Genomic DNA, 25,072 nt, shown 5'->3' on the forward strand with positions numbered 1-25,072 from the left:
TCTGCTTGATTTTATGATGACCTAATACAATTAAAATGGCATAAACGTACTTTGTAATTAAGGACACGCTGTATCTGTGTCAAAAAAGACAATGAAATTGCCTGTAGGCCTTTAGGAAGTGTCAATGGCAGTTTCACAACATACTAATTGTGGCTTATTGATTGAATTTGAACAAAGTTGTTTTAAAAAAAGAGGAACGATGGGCGAATTATGCCGTGCCCGGGCGGTCCGCGTACAATTTGAGTCAAAAGAGCACGATCAATATTTAAATGACTTTCTGCATTGATTTCAAATTAACTTTCAATTAAGACATCTGTTGGACTTTTAACTACAACACTTAGCCATTGAGGAGGAATTAAGGGAACATTTATTGATACTCTTAAACAGCAGTGGCCATTCTGCCATCGATTCGGTCATTTGCGCTGGCATTGGTATGCAGGAGGTTCTAACTCTTTCCTCCCAGGCTCCACACTAACAGCCCCTGGCCCTGGCCTTAGCGGAGGACTTAAATAAATATATAAAGCCCAGACCCATCTCACCGGACAGACAGACGGAGATTAACCTTTATCCGGAGCTAAGACAAAGACATGTTATCTGCGGAACTGTTTGGAGCTGTAATTACATGGGCTCCATGTTTGTAGCCGATCGAATGGAACTCCTCGTGCTGCGTCGGCAGTCCGGAGGGGGAGAGACTTTCTGGCCGGCCTAATCAGGTAACAGACACCTTTTGTTTTGGGAGCTCATTGATGGATGAAATCTTTATCTGTAATATTGATCACCCGGGACTCTAAACTGTCTATCTTGGCTACTGGAAGCTCTAACAAGATTGCCAACTGGAGTATATCAGTTAACATTTAATCAATGACAGTTTAAGACACAGATGCTTTAAAAAGGCAGTGTGTTTTCCTCTTGCTCTGAACGATTGGAGGGATTGCTCAGAATTTATCATCCACCATCCAAGACGAAGGCCTGCGTCCTTGAATGTCGAAATGTCAAAAAGGGAAAGGATATATGAATAATGAAAAAAAAAAAACTAAATGTTAAAAAGATACCGCAATCCATTTCTATTACACAAACATGCGCTTAAGCCAACCACCCGATATCGTCGCCATGCATCAAACAATAGGGTGGCTAACCACAACCTGCACCCTGTCTGAGAGAAAAATACATGCATGCGTCATCTTAGTAAATGTAGAATTTTTGCCACCCTTGCAAAATATAGCAATGTTAGGTGCAATGAGGTGTCAGCAAGCCAAGCATGCAATCCATTAGAATTCCTGTTTGGCTTGTCTGCTGTTTGTGCAGTTCACCCCCCTGTCCCTCCCTTCCCGATTCTTCCATTTTCCTTCTCCTACAGGCTCCAGCCCAATTAGGGTCTGAGCTCGTCACAATGACTACGGCGGCTGTCACTCACGCTTGGACTTCACCGCCCCTGGCCTATGCGATCATTAGCTATTCATTTTCTTGCCTTAGCTGTCCCTTAAAGGGAAATGTGAGTGGGTTAATTATGTAAAACATCAGTGTCGGACAAGACTGAAATTTCTCAGAGAAGGTCTTTTCATCTCCTGCCTTCTTTAATACCTTGTTTCGCTTGGAAAAGTACAAGCAAGCATGTATAGTGTAATGTATAGAGCACAAATGTGTTTAAATTTGACACCCACAATCCAACTGTGCATGTTTACAGTTTTAATAATCCCTGTGATCAAAACTTATAGCCTTCTGTGATATTAACAAAAAGCAGACATGGTTGCCTCTGATAAGGTGCTTTCGAGTGACTAAAAGAGGGATGTCCTTCCTGGGCCTCAGATCAAAGGCACTTCAGTGTGAATGTGGCACCAGAGATTTTGCTTCCCTCCATGTCGAGTCAGGAAACACAATCCTCAGGCACATATTATGACAGCAGCAATTACACAGAGGTGCATGACACTATTATTGCCATTTGCAGGAGAGTGATTATGCTAATGGAGAGATGTATAGTAGGTGGCACGCATGCTGGCAGCTGTCAGACAGAAACGCACACACACGTAGAGCCCTCCCCTTACACACGCTCTCGCTGCCACCCGTCTTTCTAACAGTGTGAACAATGCCTTACAACCAGCCAGTCCCAAGATATGTAATTAGGCCTCACTTTGATTTAACACTTCCTTATCACATCAAAGGCACAGGAATTAATACTGAAGGAGAGGGAGAAAGAGACAAAAAGAAAGAGAGAACAAGGGAGAGTGAAGGAAATTATGGAAGCCAGTTTCCACCTCAGAGAAGGAAAAAAAACATGTACAGGTAATTGTGAGGTAAAAAGTTTAAAATAACAAATATTATCCGCAATTCTGAGATATTTTAAATATACAGTGAAATTGTGAGATACAAATTCACAATTATCATGTAAAAGTCACAACTGTGAAATATTGAGACATATTGTGAGACATAAAGTGACAGCTGTGAGATATAATCAATATATAAACACAAATTGTGAGATATTAAGCCAGATTGAGAGATGTCCATTTGTTAGATATACATTCAAATTGCTAGGGTATTAAGTCTGATTGAGAGATATAAATTCAGACTGTTAGCTATAAATTCAAATCGCAAGATATAAAGCCATTTTGCGAGACATTTACATTGTGAGATATCAAGTCACAATCATGAGGAAGTCAGAGTTGTAAGAAATTAAGACATTTTTACTCTGCTTAGATGTTAACAGGAAGTAGAAGAGTGGCCTTGCATTTGTATAAAAACAGGTATACAGCACAGTTCGGTTTTTGTTTCTCTTCTTCTCTAAAATCTTACAAGCTTTCTACAATAGTTGCAATGTATATACAATTTTTAGATATGAAAGTACACATAGTGGGTGTTGAAGTGTGTGTGTTTAGCAGGCTTCAGCATATCAGAGTGCTGTGGCTCTAGTAGCCCTGTGTGTTTTTATTTCCTTCGGCCGGGTTATTGAAACGGAATCCCCCCGCTCTGCCTGCACACTCTGGTGAGGGGGAAACCCTCTCCTCATCCCTGCATGGATCCTGCCTCTACATGAAAGCCCCGGAGATCCCCGCCAACAAAAATCAATGTATGGATGTTCAGAGCAGTTTTCAAGGTTTTGTAAGACAAATCTTCGGAGCATGAGTTGGTTTAGTGCTATCGAGCCGAGCTTCGATCAACCTGCCCCGTTGAATAAAACGAGAGGGCCTTGCTCACTTTACCAGCCTGTGAAATGAAGACAGGGTGCCAGCCGGCCAGCCACTTCCCTTAAAGGAATGTAACCTGAGTAACTCCCCCTCCACAAATAACCTCCCTTAATCTAATGTCAGATACTGCCTCCAAAAGCCGATCCCAGATCAGGCTGCGGCGAGGCATGGGAGTTATTGCTTGGTAGGGACTGCATCCTCACAGAGCCCTTTGTATCTAGTGCACATTCTTCCCCTAATTAGAAGAGATGGGTGATTATACCTTTAAAAGGAGGCTACTGTTTGTAATTGTCAATTGAGGCAGAAAGTCGGTCATCACATGGCTTGCTTGAGCAAATAAATTAGATTAATAATGAGCACCCATATAACATTTTATAACCTGGGGTAAAAGAAAAAAAAATTGCACTGACAAACAGTAATTAAAATAATACAACATGACATACTTCATAAGGGCCTCTCTTAGCGGCTTTGTTGACATATCTACAGGGAATACGCACTGCATATGTTTTTTCTCTCATTTTTAGGTAATTAGGTAATAATAAAAATTGTTTTTGAAGAAATTAAACATCAGTTTCTATCAGAGTCTCTCAATGTTATGGTCTTGCAAGGACTATATAGTGTGCAGTAACCTAGTACAGTTTGCATATATTGAGAATTGGGAAGGCAGATAAACTCTCTATTCCAACCACCATTCTGCATTCTCACAAGTCTAAAATGGTTTTGGGAAATTTTGGTTTTGTGGAGTTTACAAAGGGCTTTTCATCAAGAATCACAAATAAACGAAAAGGCAGACTGGTTTAAGAGTTGCACGAGTGTGGTGTTGGGTAAAGGATGGCATTGTTAACCGACAGGTTTCAATTTAACATCCGCGATTATCTCATCCCCAATTCCACGCATACCTAAATCTAAAAAATCTCATCCAGTGACTCCATACAAACTCCATTTCTCTCCAAAAGCCTCAACACACACACGCGCTTCCCAAGGAGCGCCATCTCTCCAAGCTTAAATAGCAGAAAATTGCTCTGCTTTTCCGTGGTCTACCTCCTCATTCCTATCTGCCCAAGTGGGAAAAAAAGGCTCGAATTTACTGGCGTGTGAGACCTGCTGATGGGCCGGAAGATGGGTTGCAGTTTGGTGCTGTTGATGCCCTGCTGACGGACAAGCCAGATGATGGAAGACAGGGATTTGCGAGCCTACCAGGTCGCCATTTTGTCCCCAACGCACAAATCAGAGACACCACACTCGCACCCGCTGAGGCTATTAGGCTCAAAATAACATGTGAGGCCGTAAACAATGCTTAATTTCATTATGGAAAACAGAAAAATTGTTATAAACGTCTTGGTGGAATATATCTGGGTTTAGGCCCAGGCCAAAGACAAGACCGCTAATATAAGAGGAACTGCTCCAGTGACAGCAAAAGGGCCTTGTGTAAATTTACAGTGATGGCAGAGAAAGAACAGGCCTCTCTTAGCCTCTTTTTCTTCCAATCTCCCTCTCGTTTTTTGCAGGAGCGTTATTATAGGATGATAAAAGCAACAACAATGTTGTGACATGAAAACGTTAGCATTAGGGTGGAAGAATGGAAGATGAAAGAATGTTCTTGGGAATTGATGATTGCTCACAAGGCCCTGATTTCAGCCTTTAATCTCATAGCACACTCAAATTTCCCTCTGTACGTTGCTGGTTTTGGCAGCAGAGAGAGAGGGGGCCAAATAAGTAAGGCTAGAGAAATTAGAGATGTATTATATACTATATTAGTGGTATACATTCGGCTGTAATACACACTAGGTGGTAGTATACACCTGGCTGTAAAATATATTCAGTTGCAATGTACTTTGAGCTTTATCACAAGCTCCGCTGTAGTACATATACATTATGCATTATACATTAAGATTGGAATCATAGTCTATATTGGGGATGCACAGTATATCAGCTAATTTTTTTATTTTTTTGTATAGGCTGATGTTGGATATTTAATTGTGCATGCTCATTATCCATATTTTAGATTTAGATTTCCATAAAAGAGTAGAATAATAAAATAATAATTTAAAATCTGTTAAATTAAAATTTAAATTAAAACTATAAATATTTTTATATTTTGTATTGCCTAAATGCACTTTTAAATATTTATGTTAATTATTATTTTTTTAATATATTTAGACAAAATAGCAATGCATTTTAATATTGGCTATTTATCAGTTATTGCCATGACATTCTATATTTCTATATAGATATTTCTATAACTCCTAGAATTCTATAATATTTAAGAATATTTAATATCTAAACATTATAATTATTATAATTATAGTATTATTAATAATACTAATATATAATATTTTTATATAATGATATATTTGTATCGTGACATAGCTGGCAATACCCAGCCCATTTTCATCTTTCTCTAATAGAAAATTGTGAAGTGGACAGTTCTCTGTGTGTGCTTTGTAAACAATGCACTCTATTTTTATAAATTGGGTCCCTTTTATTAAGCATGAATTCCTCCAATGCTCTTGTTATTCATAACATGGCCTGGGCTGATGAAGATTGGCCTGTTAAGAACCTCCAGAAGCAATTAAAGTGACAAGGAGGCAAGGCCCTGATGTGTACATTTACTATGAAGAGCGCTCTCCAAAGTGAATGCCCTTATTAAGAGCCACTGTTCACCTCTACAGCCTGCCACGATGAGACAGAGAGAGAGGGAGAGAAGAACAACATGTCAGAGGCAAACGCCTGGAGAAGTACCTATTCCTGGAGTGAGGGTGATTTGGTAATGAACCTTTCAATTCACTCCTAGGGTAATACATTCTGACTAGTGCATTAATTACTCGATAACATCCCATCAAAATGCAAATGCAGCACTTGACCCACAAGAGTGTCTCATTGGCTCTGCACTCACTGGAGTTTCAGCACAAATCGTCTGTTTTCCTTTATCAAACAGAGCGGTGGTGTCGTATCGGGGAGGGCAGTGTTGCTCGCTTCCAGGCGTGTGTGTTCGGTCACACAGGCCTGATGACCCCCCACCCCTCACAGTCAGACAGGACCGTGGCCATTTGCTGACACTCTTAATTGCAGCACTTGAAGACAGTGTGCTGCTCAGATGGAATATTTCCCCTCTGCCTGGCCATGATCTGACCAGCTTGAGACAACGCCTTAATGGCTTTTCCAGAAGGGTGGGGCAAGAGGAGAGGAGGAAGAATGAAACATGGAGGAAATGAGGAACATGGTCAGAGTCTCTTGACAAAAAAAAAAAGATTCCAAAAATATTGATTCCAAACTCAAGGAAAACAGACCGAAATATTTATGTTCCTATGTCATGGAAAATCTTATCCTCCTCAATGCTTTATTATAATAACTTATCATAATAAATTGTTATAGCTAACCAAAAGTAGCCTGCTTTAGCCATTTTATGCTATTTCAAAGGTAGCAGGCTAAGCTGTTCGCTTGCTAACCAAAAACTAACAAAAAAACCTGAAACCAACTGGCAAATCATAGTTCAGGCCTGTGATGTAAACATGTTATTGGCTATTTTTTTAAATTGGTGTAAAATAAATAAATAAATGGAGTTATTCAATACCATATGTGCCACGCAAACTTCCTGTTTTAATAGGAAATACCTTATTAAAGATTGTCGCTGAGAGATTTCATGGGGCCTTTCGGGCAGTTTTCTTCTCAAACATGGCCAAGAGGGTCCGAGAGATGTCTTTCTATCAACAGAGCTGGATTACGAGCTTCAGCTGTTAGATGATCCTTTCACAAAGGAATGTCAGACAGTCTCACGCCACATCAATCCACCCATTTTCTCATCCCTCCATCTCCTTTCTCGCCCGATCACCTGACTCCTTGTTCATTCAAAATTAGGACTAATTAAGTCATAAGCAAATAGTTTCTGGGAAGAATGGTGAGATTCTAAGAGCGGATCTGTAGCTGTAAGCAGTGGCGGTGGAGAGGAAGCCCTGATGAAGTGACTGTATTGTGCCAAGCAGGTCATGGGAAAGCGAGCTGACAGAGGCATGAGGTGTATTATAGCGGGGAGAATCAGTGTGTACGGTATGTGGCATTATCAGAAATACAAGCATGTGACAATGAGACAGAGAGAAAGAGATGAAAATGACCTTCTGTGGCTCAGATCCTTCATGCATACTAAAGGTGTTGTCCTACTTCGCCATGTATACTGGGATCTGGATCTTATTATCAGTTTGTTCCTTTTTGGACCACAGTCACCCCTGAATGATGAATTATTCAGACCGAGTTAATTGGTTTGTGAGAAGGTGTCCACAGTAGACGATATTCCTTAGCAGCACCTAATGAAAGAAAAATATCCACATTTTTCTGCCGTTTTAACCCCTATGCTTACACACAAAGGAGATGGTCGAGCCCTAGAGGGGATGCTTGTTTCAGGTATCCTTGGTTGTAATTGTGAGGGCTGAAGAGCTATAAATGAGCTCTAAATCATCAGGGTTTTTTTGTCCCATGTATCATGCAAATGCCACAGAAGCACTCCAGCACACCTAGACACAGTCAATGAACAATCAACAGGCCTTCTCAATGACAGTACTTAACGCTACCTATTGTCGCTTCTGCGAGTCTCCTAAGAGTATGTACGGCATTAAATTCCCATCAGAAATAATAGCTGCTCCACCTACTTAAAAGTAAACTCCACCGTTGATACGTTTGTTGATAGGTGCGTGCATAAAGTTTGTACACCGTAAAACATAATGGGGAACACACACGCTCATACACACCTGCCCTGGATGCCCCACTTCACACAAACAAATTAAATGAAAATCCGGCATGACCTCAGAGTGGAGCACTCTACTTAAGCAAGCCCACTGTCTTCTGATTAAGGAAAAAAGCCTTTAACCTAGAGAGTGAAATTTCATAAAATACTAGTGCCTGTGCTTGATGAATCATGTCTCTTTAATGCAGTGCAGTATGATGGAAGAGAGAGATACAGGCAAAGAATCATCAACCGCTGCTTCGGCTCCCTCTGATAACACCCCATCTGCAGATTGCCTTGATCAGATTCACGTTTTATTTAAAACAGGACCAATCCTGAGGCCCGACTCCTTTTAATTTGCATATATTAACAGGGTTCAAATGCAGCAATAGCTAGGAGCACTTCCCAGTCAACTTCCCAATCTGCCTGCATAATGGCAGCCTATTAAATTGAGTTACTCATCAGTGCAGGAAGCAGACATGAGGAAAAAAAGATGGGAAAAAGCAGGCTAATGTGAGCGTTTGCATTTATGCAATTGGATTGAAATGGACGTGTTTGAATATTCCTTTTGTGTTGCTGTGAACATATTAAGAAATAACATTCAAGACAACGTGAAAAAACACAGCCAATTTACATTCTTAATAAACAATATTTCACATAATTCATTGTGTTCTTTAGAAAAAATAGTTTCTTCACCTTTTCTTTTCCTGCCAATGTAACCAAAGCTATGAAGGAAGAAACAAAAATAATATTAACCAAGAATATCACCAATAACCACTAACATCATAGCCTAACTCCATCCATAACTCACAATATTTCCCTCCTGAATGTTCAGGGAATGCGTCACATTACAGGAGTTAAATGCATTGCGAACGGCATTTCATGTTGTCGTTAAGTCATTTCCTTAGTCCAGAGGGGACTCTGTCTAACATGCGGTGGTCAGTCGCTGTAAGAGAACATGATGACAGCATTAAGTCTAAATTCCCAGCTGCATTATCACTGGCCCTTGCCGATGCTGGCTAAATCTGCAAAGCTTCCTATGGTTAGCCACGATTAGGCACTGCTATGTATAATCAATACCGGCTATCAATTCCATACTTTGTTGTGATGGATGAGGTGGATGGGGAAAAGGAGAGGGGGAAACAAGGAAAGCAGTCTCTATCAGAGAAAGAGACAGGGAGCAGAGGAGAGAGAGAAGATGATAAACAGACCAATGCACCATCTACGCTGAACCCAAGAGACTGAAAATGAATCTGTTAATAAAACAGTGAGTGTAAGTATATATATGCACATTAGATAATGCATTAGGTACCATGACCTAAAAATGAACAACATTAGTTACTGCATTTATTAATCTAGCTTCATTTAAAAATAAAACATGTTCAGGGTTAATAAATGTTTGTTCATTATACAGTCATTATAATTTTTTTCTTATGAAATTAATATTGTATAGTGAATTTATATTAGAAAAGGTCTAAAAAAAATTACTGATGAATTCTAAAAATAACATTAACCAAAAATAAATGCTGTATTATTCATTATGTCCACACGTTCATTATTATTATTATACATAATACCATTAAAAAGTTTGTGGTCAGTAAGATTTATTTTTTCATAATGCTACAAAAGATTTGCATTTAAAACAAATGCTGTTCTATTAAATGTTTGATTGATCAAAGAATCCTGACAAAAATATATCACTGCTTCAACAAAAATATTAAGCTGCGCAACAGTTTTCAACATTGCTACATTTTTTCAGCACCAAATCAGCATATAAGAATGACTTCAATGTGTGACACTGAAGACTGGAGTAATGGCTGCTAAAAATTCAGCATTACCTTGAATAAATTACATTTTAAAATATATTATAATAGAAAGCTGTTTTTAAATTGTACATCACTGATTTTAATGTATTTTAAATACAGACTTATCAAAAAATCTTACCGACTTTAGACAAAATTAAAGAGTATACTGTATTTTTTTACACCCATCCCTCAAACAAATTTATCTCAAATGAATGAATAAGAGAAAGCATGCAAGGTCAGAGAGACAGCAAGAGATGGAGGGGGAGGAGAGAGAAAGAGAAAGAGAAAGAGAAAGAGAAAGAGAAAGAGAAAGAGAAAGAGAAAAAGAGGGCTGATGGTTGGAGTCAGGACTAATTACTTGCAGGCAAGATGCAGTGAGGAGGACGGGGTCACTAACTTTACCCTGACACCTGGACGCCTCAGTCATCAATGGCCTGCCGTCTAATCAGAAGTGAAGGGATTCAGGGCCCAGCGCTCTCTCGGAGATGATAGCTAATGACAAGGGTGTTGGACGTGCAGCCACACGCGTCACACTATTGCAGTCTCATCACAAGTGTAACCCAGTGGAAGTATCTGTGTGTGAGAGATCCATCCGTATTATCACACATTAATAATAACACTAGTCTGCTGTTGTACTGCTTGAGGCAATTAGTTAATTGCTGCTTTATCAGAGTTCTATGCTGCCTGTCTTTGTGACGTCCTCCAAGCTTTGACAATGGCTTGTTTCCCTTAATGCCCTGTGACAGAGAGCATTGTACTATCTCCTATGGTTAGTGTCAGTGGAGTCACCACACAATGAGGAAGCCGCGGAGCAATTTTCCTCTCCCTGTTTGAATTAAGACCAGCTCAAGTCTCTGTAGGCTGTCAGCTAACACCTTTAGCGGCTATGTGTACTGTACATTTATTAAAACACGGCCTTTAGTCGCTTGCCCACTATGCGGGGCTTATTAGCATTGTTCGGCATGAACAAAAGAGGACCTACTTTTTCAAGCATATGAAAATCGAAACTGTCATGCTTTTCTAAAGGTATCACATTCCTGGATGTTTACTACCTGTCACACTAATGAAGTAAAAAAAAAATCCTTATGGTGTGAAATAATACATTACTATACAAAGAACACATCCCTCTGACTTTAAATAAGCGTAATTGTTTAAAGTCAGGTATGTTAATGCGAATAATCATTGCAATTTCTGCTAATTTTAACTGTCAGTGGCCACAACAGCCTGTGAAAACATAAGGTAACAATTTAGCTTTTGAATCACTCCTTTCTGAAGGAGGATCTTGTTGAAAGAAAAACAACCGGGGATGCTGGTCCTAAAACATGTCTTTTCAAAAGTACTAACTGGCTATTTTCGAAAATAATTTTGGACTTTCTGCACGCAGAAACCGCAGAATAATTATGATAGCATTGGACGGAATTATTCAGAAATGACTCAATCTTGAGTGCCTGCCATCTGAAAAATGGTTTTGAGCATTTCTGGTAAAATCACTGCTCTTTGCAAAAATAATAACACATACGCATAACTGACTTATTATGACATGAAAAAAAAAAATTTGAGCATCGAGTATTGTCTCCATTTAATGATACAGCAATATAAAATCGGGGTCGGGCTATGGATCTCCTGAGACAATTTATGACTATTAACAAAAAGCCTCTCTTGGTGAAGATCGTGTTTCATGAGGGATGGCCTATTTTCTGTGAAAAAGTGTTCCATTGCAATCATTGCGATGGCACTGCTTACTGTATAAATGACTTTTACAGCAAAAACTTGGTAATTTTTACAAACATGACTGATAATCTCACTGATCTACTGTAGCCTACCATTCTGGGGATTTTTGTTTTTATAAAACTTTCCTCAGGTACGATAGCAGGAGAGTGAAAAAACACAGCAGGCTTGTGATCCTGCAGCCTGGCCCGTCTTCGTCTAATCACAGTGGAATGTGGCCACCACTGCGCCTCCTGCTTTGTGTAAGGAATCAAAGGGAAAATGGATGGCCTTGCATTAGTACATCACCCATGGCTAACAGAATGATGAGACCGATTTGGCTGTATGTCATATCTTTCACTTCACTGCTTTCCCATTTCAGTTTATGTAATGGCTACAAATTATGGCCACAAACCCTGGAAACACTGTCTAGGGATGTGATCTCGAAAAGTAACTGTTATAATTGCTTGTGTGCCCTCTAAGTAGAAATAAAACAACCTAAACCGTTAAAATATCTTGTCATGGCGCTGAAATGCAGGCAGATGAGAATACGACCACAGGGAAAACAAAGAGCAGCTTTGAGGATAGCATTCAGAGTGTAACCGAACAAAGCACGCAGTCCTCTTCATATACACGCTTGCGTCAGGCTAAAACTAAACACGTCTTTCTTTCTTCTTTTTTTACGCCAATCTATACCAGAAAGAAACAGAGAGCATGTCCATTAGTGCATGTTGTTGGCCTACAGCTGTCATGAAAATGGTTTTCACTGCATTGGTGGTAATTTGGCCCTGGTTGCAAACCTCCTGAAGCATTATCACTCAGAAGAAACAAAAGAGTGGGACATGCGGGGCTCTCTCAGCTCCCATCCGGCAGCAGCATTTAAAGACGTGTTCATCTCCAAAGTCAGCTAGGCCTTTTGTTTAAGCCCCTGCCAGACAAAGGTCTCCTCTTCTTGCCTAGTTTTAATACACATGGAAGGAGGGGGGTAAGTGTGGCGGGGGAGACTCTCAGAAATAATTACCTCCATAAGATCCCATCTCCTCTCTGAGAGCCACGACAAAATGGAGAAGCAACCCAAGGATGCAAAAAGCCCTTTATGCATCAACAAGCCCATCAGGCGTTTTACAGGCCAAGCTACAAGGCAGAGAAATAGGTCCCACTCCACACGCACACAATTATAGTGCTTTGTTCTTTTATCTTTCTTTAAGGACTAAAATGCAAGCGAACTCACACACACACACACACAAAGACTATGTTGCTGTTATTTAACCTTTTTATCACAAATATGAATGTGTTAAATATTTATATAGAAATATCACGCAATATAACGCAATAGAGAGTCATACAATAGATAAAATATTAATACAAATAGCCTTATTTAAGCTATCGATTTGGCTTTATGAGAAAATTCCAAGCTGTAGTTATTCCAGAATGGAAATAATCTATGTAAATATCATTAAACAAAACCCTGTTGCGTTTTTTACATTCTTACGTATCGCACATCTGTGTAAAATATGAGTTTGCAGGGGCCACATATACGGCGCTCAGATCACTGTGATTTACAAATGAGAGGCACCACTTCAAAAACATGCTTAACCACACAACCCCACTGCCTTTCCAAATTCTCAGCTTCATGATGTTTACCTTGTGTAAATGATGAGCCTTCTGGGTCCCGAGCGCAGGGAATTACAGTCGCCCTGGGAGACTTGGCAGTCTGATTCTCAGGGAGGATGGGCTCATATAGTCTCTTTAGGAGGGTTTATTACTGTTACTGCACTGTGAGAGATCTGCCATACTTGGTCTCGTTCGGCTAATTTTGTACGTTGGGCCTGTAGAGGTCGGATTCATTATCACGCACCGCAGCAATCGTGCTGCTAAAACCGGAATATACATCGACTTGTCTCCCTGACGTACGCAACACAAGTCTAAACTGTGTGCAAGGCCATGTTTTAATGCTTTGCGTTTATCAACAAAAACAACGCTGGTAAATGTTTGAAGCACAAACCCTTTGCGGCATGCTTTTGTAGTCTAATTAAATAATAAGCATGTGGGATATATGGCCCTTGTGATACAGCATGGCTGTAGTTTGCTGAGTGTGGCTTTTGGCACTAATGCATTTCTCCTTTATTTAACCACCGTAAGCGCCACAAAATCTCCCCTTAATTACGTCTTAAAAATGGCATCAAAATTGTTTAACGAAATCCAATCACATGTACATGAAGTCAATGGCATTCTAACCTTTATTCCCAAATGGTTTTATAATTATTTGGCGAGTTTCCACGGAGCTGCTTTTAAAAGAAAGATACAGGTCAGCAGTTAAATAAATCTTTTTTTTCTTCTCTCTCTCTCTTCATGAAAATGACTAATGACCAGAAAATGCTAAACTAAGGAGTTATACCCATGAAAACCTACCGGCCCCCTTTAACATAGAGCTGTAATTCAGCAAGGGCTGAAATGTTGCTTACTCCAGGACCTTTTCTCTGGAGCAAAGACACAAATTATTACCATCACATACACACAGGCACCCGGCCCGGTCCTGAGAACGCAGTGGGCACTGTGTCACGGAGAGGGCAGACTCCCCCAAGCCCTGCCAATTTATCTTCCCCTCCCTCCTGCGCTGGCATTTGGATAACTTTTTATTTATTTATTTACTGCTTACACTTGCCAGTTGGAACAATTAACAAAAATAAGTTGCGATTTATCTGGTGCCAGCGATCCATTTCCCTTAACCTTGCCTGTGTTGGGCCTGTTTGAAAGCACTTCAAACATTACGATTATGGGGTTAAACTACTTGAATAATCTCTCTCCTACTAAGATCTGGAGCTGTAAAAAAAAGTTAAACAGCACCCTCTAACTCTCCCTACACGCTGTGCTTGAGGCTCGAACCTATTAAAGCTAGTTACTCTTTAACTGAACTAAGTGTAGTTGTGTATAATCAAAACATTAGCTGCTCTAGAGTCCGCCTACAGCACCAAAAAACAACGACAACTGGCTTATCTTTTCCGTAATGTACTCTGTCTGCAGTCCGCCCACCTCGTCTCCTTGGTCTGACGTTTGTACAAGCGAAAAAAAAAACTACGGTCATTAAACGGCAAGCATAAATTCTGAATGAGTCTGTTAGTTTATACACATTAGCGCCATTCTGAAGGACTGGGGTAAATATAAAAGCCATGAGCTATAGATGGAAACACTATGAGGGAAAGGTGAGACTTGGGAATAACCTTTGAATTTGAATATGCTGTAAATAAATACACATGATACAGTGTTTACTAGCTACTGTCCAAAAATAAAGCAGCCTGTGGGATACAATAGTTTTTTTTTTTTCTGGAACTTTAAGCACAAATAATGGTAACATCAATATATTCACATGCAAAGACAGAAGGTTAGAAAAGTGAGGCTATCTGGGTGTGTGTGTGCGCAACAGAGGTAAGTTGTCTTTCTAAAAGCAAAATAATGATTTATCTAACTAGTCCTTTGGTGCACCCAGACTCCGAAGCACCTTTGAACCAGATATAATTAATGCCAAATGTAAAACACACTCGTTTATTTCCAATATGGGTAGTTTTGGAGCTGAAGTTTCACATATGGTTCTCCGTTTAATCCCATCTGGTTCTGGAGTTCATATATAAACAGGACACTTTGGGGAACAGAGATTAATTCAGCTTTGGAATGCCATTGAAAACGTGTTAGTCGTTTCCCTCGGCCAGGTCAGGCAAAGCAAAAACAAGTTAAGCGTTCATTTGGTTGTGCGACATTAACGTGGGCATTATTATACAATGGACCCTGACTCGCTCTTATGTTTTAAATTACAGATCGCTCTCAAATAAAACTATTAATCTTTTTTTTTTGGGTGTGCGTCTCTGAATGTTTTACAGTCCTGTTACACTTATTAGCTTCTGGCAGCTCCAAAACTTTTAAATGAAAGCCAAATTGCTTTGGTCATGAGAAAGGAAATTAAAGATCACTCCAGGGGGAAGAATTTCACTGTGAGATCCTCCCAAGGTAGAGTTTCATAACCTTCTGCATGCCTGCTAAAGATGTCACTGCGTACAGGGCCGAGTGTGGTACTGATATAAAAAGACAGTCCGTAATGGGAACAACATGTTCATTTTAAGGAGATTAGGCAGCTGGCATGTTTTACATTGGGAGAAGAGGTGCTCCAGGTTTGAGGGAGGAGGTATGCGGCATGGGAGTGGGCTAAATGGTGCACTCACCCAATTCGATCGGAGGGCAGTCCTTGACGAAGAAAATATCAGCGAGGTTGTCTTCGTCAGGAGGAAGGCCCTGCTGGTGCAGCTGCAGTTTGCGGAGGCCTTCGCTCTGCTGGTGATTGACCGACCGGAGGTGCTGCAGCAGGTTCAGCTTGGCTCGGCTGGAGTAGTCACACAACGCGCAGTAGTAGTAGCAGGACTCCAAGTTACATGCACTCTCTTGTTTTTGCAAGTGCTGCAGGAGGGGAGGAGGTGCGAGCACAGATGGAAAGAGAGGGAAAGCGAGAGAGAGAAAAAGAGAGAAGGGGGAAAAAGTCATTAGGGGCTATACACTTCACATGAAATTACAGCCGTCGTTTGTTTCACGGGCTGAGACAGCACCTACATGAAACAGATACTTCCTTTCCCCCGTAATAATCTCCTGACATGAAATGCATTCCTTCCAGCTTTGTCCCAAACATAAATACTGATAACAAAGAGAGATTGTCAAAGCCGAGTGCTTTAGAGGGGCTGGCCGATGAGGAAAGACAGATGAGGGAGTGGGTGCAGAGGGAGAGACGAGCCAACGTGTCTCCACCTGGCATCGCGTAATCCAGGACATACGAGTAATTTACCACGACAAAAAGTCCAGCTTAACTTTAAATCTGGACTGTGCAACTTTAGAAAGGGATAAGGGGATGAAAGAAGATGGGATCTGGTGGTGGTAATTTACTATCTGTGCAGCGATAAAGATAAGAAAACAAATCTACCAGGCCCTGGCTATAAAACTACCACAGGTCTGCGGCTTCATTCGGTAAGAGAGAGGCACCTCAGCTTCCATCCTGCTCATAAAGGCCTATGGAGGGCTGTGAAACAGTTTAAATATATACTGACACACACACACAAATTCAGGTTTATGTAGTCTAAATATTCACATGCTGCTTTGTGTGTGTATAGAGAGGCGTATGAAAGGCCTGTGGTGCATTAGCAGACGAGAGTGGAAGCTAAACCCCCGCGTGGCCCCTCTCTCTCTTCTCCACTGACACAAAGACCCCTGTTACTCAGGCCCCACTGTATGTGTATGTGTGTGTATGTGCGTGTGTGTGTGTGTGTGAGAGAGAATAGCACAGTGGTTTTACTGCCACCATGTTGTTAATGTTTTGAAGGCACATTCTAACATTTTAGAAATGTTTTAAATTTCAATTGCAAAAATGTGCTAAATTCTATTAATCATATATATATATATATATATATCTCAGGGCTGGCAAAATTGCTAGCCCGACGTCCCGGGGCTATTGTGTTTTCCAGTCGGGCTACCAAAATGTATCACCGCTCTGCCCAATGGGCTATCTTGAAGAACGATATAAAATTCCTTCATTGATTTGCGTTGTTCACTAGCTTGTAGGGGTAAAACGGATCGTAGTTGATCGTTTGCATGCGTTTCTAAGACTTACCGATTTAAACATTCAAGTGTTTTAAACTGTAAATTATTTTACACGCACATTCGGAGCTGTGCGCACTCATTTGTAGTGGTTGCAGTGGTTGCCTCTGATTTTAAATGGAAAAAGCAAAGCCAAAGCATTAATTTGTTTATATGACGAGATTTATTTTATTTGTAATATTTAATTATTTGTTTTGGGATTTGCTTTAAAATTTCAAGTTAGTTTTATTATTTGACATATTTCAATTTCACAAAAAAATGTGCTGCATTTTCATTTATAATTTGTCTTAAATCTAATTTTGTTAAAAAGAAAAATTGTGAGAAAATTGTACTGTATATATATATATATATATATCTCAGGGCTGGCAAAATTGCTAGCCCGACGTCCCGGGGCTATTGTGTTTTCCAGTCGGGCTACCAAAATGTATCACCGCTCTGCCCAATGGGCTATCTTGAAGAACGATATAAAATTCCTTCATTGATTTGCGTTGTTCACTAGCTTGTAGGGGTAAAACGGATCGTAGTTGATCGTTTGCATGCGTTTCTAAGACTTACCGATTTAAACATTCAAGTGTTTTAAACTGTAAATTATTTTACACGCACATTCGGAGCTGTGCGCACTCATTTGTAGTGGTTGCAGTGGTTGCCTCTGATTTTAAATGGAAAAAGCAAAGCCAAAGCATTAATTTGTTTATATGACGAGATTTATTTTATTTGTAATATTTAATTATTTGTTTTGGGATTTGCTTTAAAATTTCAAGTTAGTTTTATTATTTGACATATTTCAATTTCACAAAAAAATGTGCTGCATTTTCATTTATAATTTGTCTTAAATCTAATTTTGTTAAAAAGAAAAATTGTGAGAAAATTGTACTGTGAAATCAGTATCATGAATCGCATCGTGCGTTGAGTGAATCGTTACATCCCTATATGCTACTAGTTTTTGCTGTGGTATCAAAGAAGTATTCTGTTATTTAAATAATAAAGAACCATATTTTTTGCTCATCTGCAAAATGACCCGATCTGTTACTCAAAATCTGATATGATAATGCAATATGATCAGAGCCGTGGGTTTTGTGATCCGTTGCACCCCTACTCTCTTGACTTGTTATTTGAAGAAAAAAAGCGATCACTGAACTTTTTAATCATGCTGATTTGTCCACAGTAAAGTTCAGCAGATGTATTTTTTTTTTATTATTATTCGGGCTACTTAAATTCACTTTGGGCTACCAAAATCTGAAGGATGTCTGCCCGAAGGGCTACCAGCGAATAAATAAGCTTTCCATTGATGTAATGTTTGTTATTGATAGGACAATATTTGGCCGAGATACAACTATTTGAAAATCTGGAATATAAGGGTGCAAAAAAAATCTAAATATTGAGAAAATCACCTTTAAATTTTTCCAAATTAAGTCCTTAGCAATGCATATTACTAATGATAATACATTTTTGATATATTTATGGTAGGAAATTTACAAAATATCTTCATGGAACATGATCTTTACTTAATATCCTAATGATTTTTGGCATAAAAGAAAAATCGATAATTTTGACCCATACAATGTATTTTTGGCTATTGCTACAAATACACCCGTGCTACTTATGACTGGTTTTGTGGTCCAGGGTCACATGTTTTTTAAATAATAATTAAAAAATACAGATTAGCAATTTAGAATAATAACTGTATATTTAGTTCTATCACCCAGCTGTAATATGCTCACACACAAAAGTGTTAAACTTTTCCTAAAGATTAAGAGGAAATACTGGCTACTTTCTCATGCTAATTCCGCCACTATTTATAGCTATTAAACTGCACCTAAACGCTTTATTTTTCTTGCCGTTCTGGCTTCCAGTGGGTCAACTGGTACGATTAAGGTGAATTGCCTCCTTCCCCCTCTGCCTCTAACAAAACCCAAACTGGATTGGTCTTTTTAGGGACAAGCACGCGCGCACGCGCGCACGCACGCACGCACACACGCACACACACACACACACACACACACACACTCTCTCTCTCTGAGCTGGTGGGGCTTCCTAAGCTTGTGAATTCTGACAAGAGACTCCAAGCGGAGGCTAGACACAGAAGGAGAGAGAAAGTATTTAAAACAGTGCTTTGTATGAAAAATCCGAACTGTCCAGCTTTGCGTATTGCTCTATTCAGCTCTAGTGTGTTTCAAACAGCAGGGCTCCCGCATTCAACCCTGCCTGACAATTATGCACTTTAATTTGGGCTAAAGTTTTGCATTAAAATTGTGCAGTAGTGCACCATGCAAAGACATAGTAGGCCTCACCTCCACCAAACACACATACAAAGCCCCCAGTTCTACAAACAGTCCCTCCTCCCTCCCCATTCCCCAGGCAAGCCAAGCATATCAAGTGTGCCTACAGTACTCCCAGACTAATGAACAATGCATAAAAACAAAAGGCAGAGTGAGGCCTCCATTATCTGATCTTCCGCTAAAGCACAAAACCGGCCCTCTACGAGCCTGAAGGAAGTACCGGCGTGCCTGCAGGTGTGAGCCGGCTAAAAGAAAACCCTTTTGACAAAACAGATTCTTGGACTGTCAGGGATTAGAGTCATGGTACCAGTGGTAACACACATCTTTTCTTTCATAAACTCTGCAGAATTTTCTCACGAGTCTGCAGGGCCGCGCTCCGTAAGGGGCTCTCTGTGGCCATTGAAATGTCTTAAGCTTTAATTAAGTTGAAGTTGTCAGAGGAAAGCCTTTTTGGCACAAATTCAGGGTCATTAATTACAGATATCTTTGTTTCTTTCCAAAGGGAAGCCCTTCGAAGACATGCAGGGCTACTTGTATGAACTGCCTCCCTGTAAACAGACTCGAACCTGGCTGAATTGATACATAAACCTCTCGAAGGGTCCTGCGAATTTAGGACAACTGCTACATGTAACCGTTTAGACCTCTTCTGTCTGGAAATTAAGAGGAGAATGTGCTCAACCTTCCCAAAAAAAATAAAAAAATAAAATGAGATCAAGCTAATTCCTCATTCAGAACCAGATGTCTATGGAACCTTTGCATCATAAATTCATCTTAGGTAGTCGTACGGTTAGTGAAACAAAAGACACAATGTTCCATTTAGACTTAAGATGGTTTCTGGGAAAAACAGCGATATAATTTGTTTTCTCTGCATGATGACTAAACCTCATTAGGATGAATAACTATCACTAATAAACAAGCATTTGCTCAAGGGCTATTGGCTAGCTATTGTCACATTCATATCCTCATATTGCATTTATATGCATCTAATCCTGAGTTGTAGACCCTTTTAGCAGCCTCCATTACTAATATTTTCATACTAATATGAAATAGATTTGTGTTGCATGTGAACGAGGCTGACCGCGCATCTTAAATTATTCTGAATCACAATCGCAGCCGAGTATCCATTTTTATGGTCCTAATAAAATACAATGCAAGCAGACATGCCTAACATTTAAAGGCCGAAAGAGTGCGTAACTCTAGAAAATATTAATTTATTCACATCAGCATTCCTGCTTTGTTTGCTCAAGACCTATATTGAAATCGAGTATTTTTCTTCCCTTTTTTTATAGACCCCTGTGGCACCGGTGCAAGCTGTTCAGAGACTTGAGCCTGGGGTTTCTGATTTATGAGGTTTAAGTTTACCATTTTTAGTACTGCCAGACTCACAAAGCAGTTATATACTACCTGCAAAGTTCAAAATGTTCGTGGCATCCCATAGCAGATTCTGCCCACCAAAAAGTCAGGATGCTGCTAGCAAAGAAAAGAAGACCTATTTATTACTAAAATAAATAAATAAAAAGAATAAGACTTTGGTTTCTCTCACCTCGACTTGGTTTAGCAGAAAGCTGGAGGATAAATTGCGCGGTGGTTCTGTCAAGCGCTAAGAAAATCTCTGAAACTGCTCCAAGTGCTATTGTTGTGGGTGGCGAAGAGGCTAACTATGACAATATAGCGCCGCGCTCTTGCCTTTGATGGGTAATTGTTCTAGATTAACATTTGGCAAACAACCAAGAGTCAAAAACCCCACTGGGTTCAATCATTTTAGCTAACTTATCGTTCCCGCGTGCCCCTTGGCATGCCAAAGAGCACATCCAGCCGAACGGGATCCCTGGCACGGGGGTCTGAGGAGGAACACCCACTTATTGCTCTCTCTGGGCTCTCAGGACCTAATCAGGCATGAGCTGGGTGACTAAAGCAAAGACGCCATCGTACCGTGCTGCCAAAACAATGCAAATCAAAGCACCAGGGACTCCCCATCACCTGCCAAACTAGGCCCCAATTCCCAGGGAGCGTGTTTTTCCCCTAACCTGACGAGACTTATTTATTTATGCTGACTTCAATGATTACAAAACACCTCTCGTTGCCTTCCCTTCTGCCCGTCTGCTGTTTGCAGTAGGAGACTGGTTTCATTTGTACTGCCTGCAGTGACAAAACAGACTCATTAGTGGCATTCAGAATATGGATGAGGGCTGTTTGAGACTGGATGTTTATTCACTCCGTTCTACTAGGATGACAAGACTCCTTCAGACAAGAAAATAAAAAAATGAAGGGTTAAAAAATATGTTCCTAAACGAAAACAAATTAGGGCATTCAAACGCCTTTTTTCCAGGTCATTAGTGGGGGGACAAAAATACAACAAAAAGAAAACACGCATAAAATAATAATGTTCTTGAGCATTTTTTAATAAAGGCTATCAGCACAATTTTTTTGTTTCTTCCCACCTTTTTTTCAATTCTTGTTTGTATTCTTTCGATGAGGCACCAGTTTCCGGACCCAAAGAGCAAAAAATAAAAAAATACAAATAAAAAAAAAAGGAAAAAGAACGAAAATAAACAAAAGCTTGTTTTGTTCCTCAAAGCATTTTAAACACATTCCAGCCTTACTTGGAGACCGGCCAGGTATACGATTCCATCAATGCTGACACCATCCAAACACATGTTACCAGTAACTACTATTGGGCCCGGAGACATAAATGTAATGTTATATCATGGGTACCACAGAAGTTGGCAACCTGAGCGAAATTCTTGTGCAAGAGGTATGCCCCCTACATTCCATTCAGAGACTGTCTTTTCCGCTACAGGCACAAAACAAGAGCAAAAAAACATCTCTTTTCTACTTTCCCTCTCCTCTACCTCAACAAATCCCAAGGAATGCATCAAAAAAGCCCCAAATTACCTCCCCTATTTATTTTTTCCTCCGAATCCGTCTGGCTTATCATATGTAATTATGGCTTAGGACATTCCGCCAGTGCATGGCTGTATGGTTAGTTTCTTAGGTCATATAATAATAATAATAATCATACTTTCAAATGAATGCCAAGTTAAATAAGTGAATTAGCACAATGTGTCTTTCAGCAGCACACTCTCGTCTGAGGTGGCTTGTGGAGACGCAGTAAAGAGAGCGGGACACACCCCAGGGTCTCTCCAAAACGACTAAACCCACAACTGCTGTAGCGTCCATCCACAACCTTTAATTTACTGTAATCGCGCCTGGACCGGACAGGGCGACATATTCGCCCCATTTTCCCAAGGACACTGGTTTTGCAGAGCTACAATGTACTGTAAATATTGCAGTTCGCAATCAGGCCTTCAATAAGTCGATGCAGTCTGCGCCATGACTTTGGAACAGTTCATGTAAATGTTGGCCAGCCAAGCGTGGTCCAAACAGAAATCCACTAAAAATACATCAATCTACAAATTGACAGCCGGTTTGCAGAAAGTCCTAAAAGAACTTCTGTGTGTTTCTTTGGAAATATTGCTTTTCTTCTCATGTGCATTTACATTTGTATTAATCATGTCAAAGTCTGAGTGTGTGTGTTTTACCACCATTTTAATATGTGGATTGATCCGCGTTGTAATATTTCATTGATCGCTGTAAGCGCCAATTCCTGTCAACTCACTATTAAAGCAAACAGCGCACAGGGCTTTGGGAACCAATCATGCCATGGCTTCATACATTCCTTGCTAAACAGATGAAGGAGGACGCGTGGAGAGAAATATTTCCATGTGGTGCTAATGTTGTTGATCTGGCATATATCATTAGGCCTGCAATAATGTTCCTTTGACAGAAGGAAACATTAAGATAAATGAAAAACTTTAAGATACTACAGGGTTCATGCAATGGTATTCCTGAATCACACGCTCTTCCCACTGGTTCACTGGACTTACATACTCTGTTGAAGTTCAAACGGAGGTCCTAATGCAGAAGAACAATCTGGGTTAATAGGAACCTTGAATATACAACAGCGAAAATAATCCTTAAGTCATAATGCTCATATTTTAAAGGTTTTCAACATAGTGAGCTGCCTCTGTAGACAGAACTACATATTTATAATGTCCAAGAATGCTGTCTTGGTAGGTTTTGAAACAAATCCAAAGACTCTGGTGATGGCATCCTGTTGTTGTTGATTGGTAACCAGATAAATGAACCTCTTGTCTATATTATAGAATCACTGGACTTAAACATGAAGCAGGAGCAATGGAAAAATTCCATTTGCATATCACCTCTCACCTCTGTAGTTGATATGGAAGATTAAGAACTAGTCCTTAATCTTCACTCCTCTAATCCTTCCCCACCGCTAAGACAGACACGAGTGTTCGTCTACTCCTCAAATTGCCTTAAAAGAAAGCAAACTCCCTATGAAAATGGAGGTGTATTTATATTATGGTGATTTAAAATCTGTCGCCTGGACACTTCTCTCCCATTAAATCCACTGACCTTACCATTACCCTTAAAAGCTTTGCCTGTCTCCATCAGAAGGTGAAAAAGACCAGAGGCTCCACAATCATCTTCATGCCACACTATCACAAAAAAAATTTGGAATATTGGAAAGTCTAAAATTGGGCTTCTCAATTAGCTGAGACAAAACCAGGTTTGCAAATTACTGGACAAACTCTTTCCAAATAGAGTCACAACTTTATTTTGAGTAAGACGTTTGTGACATGTCTCACTAGAGTCTGGAAATTAATAACTAAATAGGCTACAACAACAAATAAGTAAAGGCACATCATGTACAGCTGATAATAATAATAACAATTATAAAAGTATACACACACTAGGGATGTTCATTTCGGTTATTTTTCCTAACCGACGCTCATTAACCGATTATTAAACGTTAACCGACAAGATTATTTTAAATTAGAATTGAATTAAATTAGAAAGGATAAGTGTCTGTGAACCGTTGAAAAAAAAAACTCAAATTTGTTTCCCTGGGATTAATTTTACATGCGCAAAAAAACAGCAAACAACAGAATATGAGGAGTCACATGGTCATATCATATCACATACCTGCGAGCGGAGAAAAACATCATAAAGCTAGGCTATAAATAATACAATAATATTTTAATATAATAATAAAATAATTATAATAATAATAAATAGGCCTATACGAGAAATAAATTTTTACTTAAATAATAAATTAAGAAAACAAAAGAAAAACTGTACAACAAGTAGCCTAGTATGCAGTTTCGGTTCATTTTTGTGCTGCGTGAAAGGAAACAGACGGCAGAAAGCGGCATCCTATTTTTCTTAAGGCTTATTTTACAAAGGCACAAATATTTGTTTTTATTGTGAATCTACACAAATAAAGGCAAACCTTTTACAATTCCGATTATCTTTATGACTAAAATGAGTAGTTGCTTCCACTGTTAGAAGGAAAAAATTCAAGTGATTGCGCCGGTGCCGCACACAGTTAAGCTTTGCTACCTTGACAATGCAGCCCGTTTATTATCATAATAAAATAGTCAGTCAAACATATGGAAAAAAACACACTGCTCAGTTTAAATATGTAGTAAAGTCTGTGCCGTTAAGCGTTATCACCATACCACCATGATGTTATGCAAAACATTTTGTTTTACGTGGATATTGGAACACGAGTGAGGCTACATAATAAATCATATTTTGGCATTCAAATACATCGCGAATACGGAAACATTTGATTTTGAGTCAAATGAGAGACCCAACGTTGGTTTCAGTTTCGTTTTAGCCTAAATGAATTTGTTTTGGCTTGTCGTTTATATTGCTATAGCTTCTTAT

General features: G+C 39.6%; 1 protein-coding gene across 4 annotated transcripts in view; it reads right to left on the reverse strand.

Annotated features, from left to right (window-relative positions):
- Positions 1-25,072, reverse strand: part of LOC107590192 (zinc finger homeobox protein 4-like) — an 82,543-nt gene that overhangs the window by 21,191 nt on the left and 36,280 nt on the right. For all 4 annotated transcript variants that reach the window (XM_016278822.1, XM_016278824.1, XM_016278821.1 and 1 more), the window contains exon 4: positions 15,623-15,854. In XM_016278822.1, coding sequence (XP_016134308.1) covers positions 15,623-15,854 — 232 coding nt within the window. The remainder of the gene's footprint in view (positions 1-15,622; positions 15,855-25,072) is intronic.

This window comes from Sinocyclocheilus grahami, unplaced genomic scaffold, assembly GCF_001515645.1.
Source record: "Sinocyclocheilus grahami isolate Dianchi unplaced genomic scaffold, SAMN03320097.WGS_v1.1 scaffold126.1, whole genome shotgun sequence".
Lineage (NCBI taxonomy): Eukaryota > Metazoa > Chordata > Actinopteri > Cypriniformes > Cyprinidae > Sinocyclocheilus > Sinocyclocheilus grahami.